The 7,747-nt window shown below is 39.7% G+C and overlaps 1 protein-coding gene across 1 annotated transcript; it reads left to right on the top strand.

Annotated features, from left to right (window-relative positions):
• The first annotated feature begins 4,044 nt into the window (after positions 1-4,044).
• LOC114651330 (2-oxoglutarate receptor 1-like) lies at positions 4,045-5,965 on the top strand. Its single transcript, XM_051926595.1, has 2 exons — positions 4,045-4,081; positions 4,248-5,965. Exons 1-2 carry the CDS (start codon positions 4,045-4,047, stop codon positions 5,204-5,206), a joined length of 996 nt encoding a protein of 331 aa, XP_051782555.1. The 3' UTR covers positions 5,207-5,965.
• The last annotated feature ends 1,782 nt before the right edge of the window (positions 5,966-7,747 follow it).

The raw sequence follows: 7,747 nt of genomic DNA, 5'->3' as shown, positions 1-7,747 counted from the left end.
TGAGCAAAATGATTAGTTTGTCTTTGATGGAACGTTTCTCTACATATGCAAATCTGAAATGGTTTTATTTGGATTTGCACAGATGAATAGGCTTGCCATCAAATACTTTTTAAAAGAATCTTTGTAACTAATATCTCGAGTTCAAGATACTGAATAAGGAAAAATTAGAAAGTGAAACTGTAAAGACATTTTCAGATACGACTACATTTTCTAAAGAGCAGGATCACTTTGTGGTATTATGTTCACTTTTAGACATTTGTGGCACATTCCAAACCTTGAGTACTGACTGTAAAAGAGAATTTAGTCTAATGAATAATATAAAATCAAAATCTAGAAATCGCTTAAATGCCATGCATTTGGAAAACTTGATGAGAATTAATTTAACCCTAATCTTAACTGTAATTTTTTGGAACTCTCTGGTACTATCTGGTTCACAACACCTGGTCATAAGGTGAATAAGTCATTTTTCCAGTACTTCTCACTTGGCTACCTATGTGTTTTCCTACAAGACATGGATTAGAAAGCATCGTGGATATTAATTTTTATTCTAAGATCTGTTGCATTGACCTGGCCTCCCTAACATAGAAAATTCTTACAATTCCCAATTCTTCTCTACTGCCTGGGTACACAGATGTGTCATTTGTCCAGTGTGGCATAAAATAAGACTTGACAAGGTGAAGTGTTGGGGTCTCTCGAAAATCCCCATTTATCAGTAGTAATGCTGATAAAATACAGTAATCCCTCCTCGATCGCGGGGGTTACGTTCCAGAACCCCCCAGGAAAGGTGAAAATCCACGAAGTAGAAACCATATGTTTATATGGTTATTTTTATATTGTCATGCTTGGGTCACAGATTTGCACAGAAATACAGGAGGTTGTAGAGAGACAGGAACTTTATTCAAACACTGCAAACAAACATTTGTCTCTTTTTCAAAAGTTTAAACTGTGCTCCATGACAAGACAGAGATGACAGTTCCATCTCACAATTAAAAGAATGCAAACATATCTTCCTCTTCAAAGGAGTGCGCGTCAGGAGCAGAGAATGTCAGAGAGAGAGAGAAAAAAAGCAAACAATCAAAAATCAAAAGGGCTGTTTGGCTTTTAAGTATGTGAAGCACCGCCGGACAAAGCAGCTGCAAGGAAGGGAGCAATGTGAAGGTAGTCTTTCAGCATTTTTTAGAGAAGCGTCCGTATCGTCTAGGGATGCAAACAGCCCACCTGCTCACACCCCCTCTGTCAGGAGCAGAGAATGTCAGAGAGAGTGAGAGAGACAGAAAAAAACAAACAATTAAAAATCAATACGTGCCGTTCGAACTTTTAAGTATGCAAAGCACCGTGCGGGAAGCATATCGCTTGACAAAGCAGCTGCACGGAAGAGAGCAATGTGAAGATAATCTTTCAGCATTTTTAGACGAGTGTCCGTATCGTCTAGGGGTGCGAACAGCCCCCATGCTCACAATATATTTGAGGAGTTTTATTTAATACGTAATACGTGCTCTGGTTGGGTAGCTTCTCAGCCATCTGCCAATAGCGTCCCTTGTATGAAATCAACTGGGCAAACCAACTGAGGAAGCATGTACCAGAAATTAAAAGACCCATTGTCCGCAGAAATCCACGAACCAGCAAAAAATCCGCGATATATATTTAAATATGCTTACATATAAAATCCGTGATAGAGAGAAGCCATGAAAGTCGAAGTGCGATATAGCGAGGGATTATTGTAAGCAATAAAAATGGAAAACAAAACAACAGAAAACAATAGCAGGACTTATGCTCTGTTCTGTGCTCTTCCAAATACAAGGCTTCTTCCAGATGGTGTGGTTTAAATAAATAAATAAAAGCAGAATTTTGGCTGTAGTAGAGTTCATATAACAACAGGGCTGGGGGGGATGTGACTTCCAGGATGTTCTGAAAGCGATTTCATTGTTTTTCCAGGGGCTCCTTCTCCATTCTCGAGCTGGAAGAGGAAGAGAAGCTTGTGCATGTGCTTCAGCATAATCCACCCCCAACAATCCCTTTCTGAAGGGACCTGAGTTTCCTCGAAAGCTTGCATATTATAATCTTTTTAGGATAGAGTTACAAAATTGATCACCAGAAGTAATGAATTCAGAGGAAAATGCAAGCTATGTACAATTCCAAGCTTAGAAAATTCTAATAGCTAATATCAATTAGATAGACGTTCACTAAACTAGAGAGTGTTCAGAAGCTTCTTAAACACATTGAGGAAGTCAGAATTTCGAATGGAGTTGGGCAGCTCATTCCACCCACCAGGAGCTACACATGAAAAAAGTCTGGACTGAGATTTGCTACCATGCAAAGGCGGCATCAAAACAGCAGACCTGAGTGGTCAAGAAGGAGCATAGGACCTCAGCAATGTCTCCATATATCTGAGTGCTGAACCATTGTCTACTCTGTAGGAAAGCATCAATTCAGAATTCAGAATTTCTTTATTGTCATTGTAACAAACACAACGAAATTAGGTGCAGTCCCTGCACAGTTTGAACATGTCATGAGTGGGGTGTGAGGAGTCTTTTAAGATGTTTTCTGCTTTCCTGAGGCAGCAAGAGCTGTGCTGTTCATCCAGAGAGGGTAAAGAGCAGCTGATGATCTGCTGGGCAGTCTTTACGATCCACTGAAGTGTTTTCCTCTGTGCTGCTGTGCAGCTGGAAAACCACACACAGAGGCAGTAGCACAGGATACTCTCAATAGAGCAGCAGGACACCAGCAGTTTTTGGGGGATGTTATTTTTGCTGAGGACTCTCAGGAAATAAAGTCTCTGCTGAGCCTTCTTCGCCAGCTCAGCTGTGTTCACACACCAGGACAGGTCTTCTATGATGTGGACTCCCAGGAAGCAGAAGTCTGACACCCTCTCCAGACAGTGCCCTCCGATGCAGAGTGGTTTGATGTCAGTTTTCTTTTTCCTGAAGTCCACAACAAGCTCCTTGGTCTTACTTGTGTTCAGGAGCAGGTTGTTGTCAGTGCACCATGCTGTCAACCGCTCCACTTCATCCCTGTAGGCGGATTCATCCTCCCCAGAGATGAGCCCCACCACAGTGAAGTCGATTGCAAATTTGATGATGGTGTTGCTGTGGTGGGTGGGGGTGCAATCATGTGTGTACAGAGTTAAGAGCAGGGGGCTCAGCACACAGCCGTGAGGAGAGCCGGTGCTGATGCTGATGACCGAGGAGATGTGAGGGCCCACCCTAACCCTTTGTGTGTGGTCTGTCAGGAAGTCTTTAATCCATATACAGGTGGAATACGGGAGTCCCAGGGCTAGCAGCTTGCACACTAATCTGTGAGGGAGGATGGTGTTAAAAGCAGAGCTAAAATCAATTAAGAGGAGATGTGCGTAGCTCCCCTGGTGCTCCAGATGGGACAGGGTAGCATGGAGAACAGCAGCAACAGTATCCTCAGTAGACCTGTTAGCCCTGTAAGCAAATTGGTGTGCATCAAAGGTGGGAGGGATAAAGGACATGATATGACTCCGGACCAATCTCTCAAAACACTTCATCAACACCGGGGTGAGCGCTACTGGCCGATAGTCATTCAGCCAGGTTATGGGTGATTTTTTTGGTAAAGGGAGTAAGATGGAGGATTTCAGACCGGGAAGAACTGAGGCCTGGGACTGTGACAGGTTAAAGATCTTTGTAAAGACCCCAGCCAGGTGCTTTGCACAGCTCCTCAACACACGTCCAGGGACACCATCAGAACCTGCAGCCTTCCTAGGATTGACAGCCTGGAATGAGCGTCTCACCTCGTGTTCCTCCACCCTAAGGGAGGGGGTGATGTTGTTGTGAGTTGCTGCTGTGTGTGTAACAGCTGCCTCTGGTAGTTCCATCTCAAAGCGAGCAAAGAAGTGGTTCAGCTCCTCTGCCATTGAGGCGTCACCTTCAGCAGCTCCATGGCTGGTCCTGTAATTGGTGAAGTGCTGGACTCCCTGCCAAACCTGTCAGCTGTTCAAGGGTTTGAACTTAATATGTGCTGCTACAGGAAGCCAATGTAGTGATCTGAAGAGGAGTGACATGCACACTGGTTGAATGCCAAATGTGCCACTTCTTTTTAAATCATCTGCATCAGCTTGGTAAGACATACTGAAGCTCCTGCCAGCAGAGAGTTGCAGTACCAGCCGTGACTGTACCAGGAGTTATGTGGCATACTCTGCCAGAATCTGATAATGGGAAAGGTTTTTGCGTTCATGATTAACTTGCTATTCATATTTTGTTTTTTTTCTTTTTTGTTTAAATCAGATTCAACAGCACTTAACAGCAGTTATGAAAATCATGTCAATTGCACTGGAGTAAGCAGTCTTCTCACAAAATATTTCCTGCCTGTTGCCTACGCTGTCGACTGTGGATTTGCTGTTACTGGAAACATTCTTGCCATTTTTGTCTACATTTTCCATATGAGGCCATGGAAGAGTAACACTGTCATCATGTTTAACTTAGCAATGGCTGATGTTCTTTACGTCAGCTCTCTTCCATTCTTTGTTTATTATTATGCCTTGGATCAAGGATGGACTCTTGGAGAATTCTTGTGCAAGTTTCTCAGGCTTATGTTCCACATGAATATGTATGGGGGAATTATGTGTTTAACATGCATAAGTGTGTTCCGCTACATTGCCATCACTCGACCAATGTTGAGACAAAGAATTCGGAAAAAGAAATGGGCCATCGCGGCATGTGTAATTGTCTGGATGATAGTTCTGACTGAACTTCTGCCCATTCTTCACGTTTTTACTATAGAATACAAAAACAATACGGTTATCTGTTATGACTATGGGAGCACCCCAGATATCGAAAAGGCGATAACATACAGCTGGGTGTTGAACATTCTTGGATTTCTCCTACCCATGGTAATTGTGTTTATATGTTACATTTCTATTGCCAGGATCCTCACACTGGGCCCATGTGCTAGCCATTCCCGGAAAATTCGTGCCAGACGCCTGACTATCATAATCCTTTTTATGTTTATAATTTGCTTCATGCCTTATCATATAATGCGTTCTGTGCGGTTATACAGCAGGACTGCAGTGACAAGCTGCCAGACAGAAGACGCAATCAATGCAGTCTATATTGTCACAAGGCCACTGGCAGGCCTCAGCCCTTGCTTCAATTTAATATTTTATGTGCTTGCAGGAGACAATTTTCAGCAAGCGCTCATAAACTTGTTCAAGTGTCAGAAAGGTGGCCCTACAACAGTAGGATGAAAATGAAAAAAAATAAAACCTCAGTACATATGAAACTATATTAAAGTATGTGTTGTGAACCAAAGAAAATTCACATTCCTTTGAAGTGTTACATATTACAATTAAATTATCAAACATACAGAATCCTCTATCAAATTACAATTCAAAAAGAACGCTTGGGATGGACTTGCAATTAATCTAACTTTGGTTTCTGCCATGTGACTGATGATGATGGGACGAACTTCATCTTCCTACAGCCCTAGAGAGGAAATGCAGCCTTAGACAATCTAAACACTGCAATGTAAACAGGAATGCTACAATTTTACTTAACAGATCTCTTCAAAATAATACTGTATTTTTAGTCTTTCATAGTAAGGGTAATCTATGACATGTAAAGGTTACATTTGTCAAAAAGCCAGGGGTTTTTAGTAATCCTGGGGCTATCGTCACAAAATGAAAAAGTGAAAAGAAAAAAGGCAGAAGATCCTGGAAAACGTGCAGATTAAATTTATTTAAGTTCTATTTGGAATACTTTTACTGAAATGTTGTTTCATTCAAATTTAATTTAAATTATTATTTATGTTATTTTTGTCAATTTTGTGTTTTACATCATGTTTTTGCATTGAAGGGCATCTCATTGTAACGACATGCAACAAATGATGATGTGTCAGACACCATCATATTTAAGCTCAAGGGGTTATGAAAAATTTTTGTCAAAAATATACTTAAAAAAAGAAAGTCTTTTTTGCAAAAACTAAAAAATACAGTATCTCAGTTTTCTCTTGTAGTAATCCCATCAATGATTTCTTTTAAATTGTTATCTTTGTGACAATTTTGTACAAATGTTTGGATAATAGGCACTGTCATCTTGTATGTTTTTGCATGGCTGCACCCAAATTGTTCATGATCACGTTGCTGGTCACCCTGACATGGAGATATGTGACATATTACTTTGTCTCCTCCCACCTTTATTGGATAGGAGGAGTGTTACTTTTGTGTCAAAGTTTCTGGATATTCTAAAACAAATATTAATGTGTTTAGTTATTGCACAATCTATTTAGGGAGTCTGACTTTTCATTTGTTTATCTTTGCTTTTGTTTCTGTTTTATTTATTGAGCTTTGGCGATCAGTTTTTTTTTTATTTATTAACTTTCAACATTTGGTTTGCTTTGTGACTTTGTTCTCTGTTGTATCTCCTGGTCCTTGTGAATCCTTTTCTGTTACTTGCTTAACGTTGTTAAAACTGCTCATTTGACTACCCTTGAGAAAAATATTGTTATAAATAGTTAGCTGGTAGTTATATTGTCACAAAAAAGAAATACAGCTGCTAATGTTTAGAAACAAGTAGTTTGTTACAAGATGAATATTTTGATTATAGTGACAATGACAATTAATTGAATGATATAGAACCTGTAGGCTGTGGTATTGATGTGGATAGCTGCCCCAAAGATGTTTCTTCATTATAAGGTGCACTTCATGGACATTCTGCCAAACACTGAGTGAAAAAAGTCACCGACTACCAAATGTGGTATGTGCAACAAGTGTGGACAAGGCAAAGAAACGATTTACTATATATTTGCATCACAAGTGCTTCTAATCCTGCCATGTTTCAAGGACTCTCACTCAAATGTAGACATTTAAGTCATGGTGCAGGTGAAAATAAAGTAATTAACAGTTTCTTTACATTTTTCATTTGATTTCCTTACATTTTCAGAATTTGACAGAGTTACTGCTGATAATAAAACTGTTGATTTCTTTTATTTATCATACATGCACAGATGTATAAAGCAGCATCCTGGTAATAAATAGTCCAGTAGTCCTAATTAATAACATTTTAGTATAAGCATTTAAATTGAAGAAGCAGATTCTCTTCCTCTTTATATTCTATTTATTTACTTACATATTTTTCTGCTATTAGTTTCACTATGTTGGCCTAGCTCTCTTTCTCATGGGTGGGGGTTGACTTGACTTGAACCTAGCCTTGTAAAATTTGACTTGCTTGCATGGAATGTTGTCTGATTTTAATAAATTCACTAAAATGTAAAATAAATAAATAGTCCAGTAGTCACAGTATTAAGGGCAGTGTAGTAAAGAGGCTGGTCAAAAGAGAGACATATGAGAACATTATTCTATGTGACAGGTAAGTGAATAGACCATTTTAAGGCAGTTTTCAGTTGGTTCTGTGGCTGTTCTTTTTCAGACGATCACACAGATAGACTTGAAAGTACAAATTAAGAAGTGCTTTCTTCTCCTTTCACCATTCTTATATAAGGATTTGGTGGTCAACTTTCAACAAAGTATTGCTTTTTCTAAACTATGAAGTGTTGACCAGGCCTAGAAAATCTTTTGTCCCCATTTGTCTTATTCTACAGCCAAAGTACTTTAACAGACTGTCTTTCCAGCTAATTCAGTTTCTTATTATTTGCACAATTATATATACCAGAGCTGCATTACTTTTTGAGAGACTCTGGATGTTTACCATGTCTCTGCAGTCCATTGGCAATTGTCTGAAGATCTGCATCAACTGTACCCTTTATTGCATGTGACTTTTGTCAAGATGGA

The sequence above is a fragment of the Erpetoichthys calabaricus genome, chromosome 4, assembly GCF_900747795.2.
Source record: "Erpetoichthys calabaricus chromosome 4, fErpCal1.3, whole genome shotgun sequence".
NCBI classification, from domain to species: domain Eukaryota; kingdom Metazoa; phylum Chordata; class Cladistia; order Polypteriformes; family Polypteridae; genus Erpetoichthys; species Erpetoichthys calabaricus.
This window is presented reverse-complemented; position numbering and strand designations above follow the sequence as displayed.

What these genes read in the sequence shown, in the direction of transcription:
- LOC114651330 (XM_051926595.1), top strand. Translation starts at nt 4,045, where the DNA reads ATGTGCCACTTCTTTTTAAATCATCTGCATCAGCTTG. An exon ending in AAATCATCTGCATCAGCTTG is followed by an intron (nt 4,082 to 4,247) that starts GTAAGACATACT and finishes TGTTTAAATCAG; the next exon opens with ATTCAACAGCACTTAACAGC.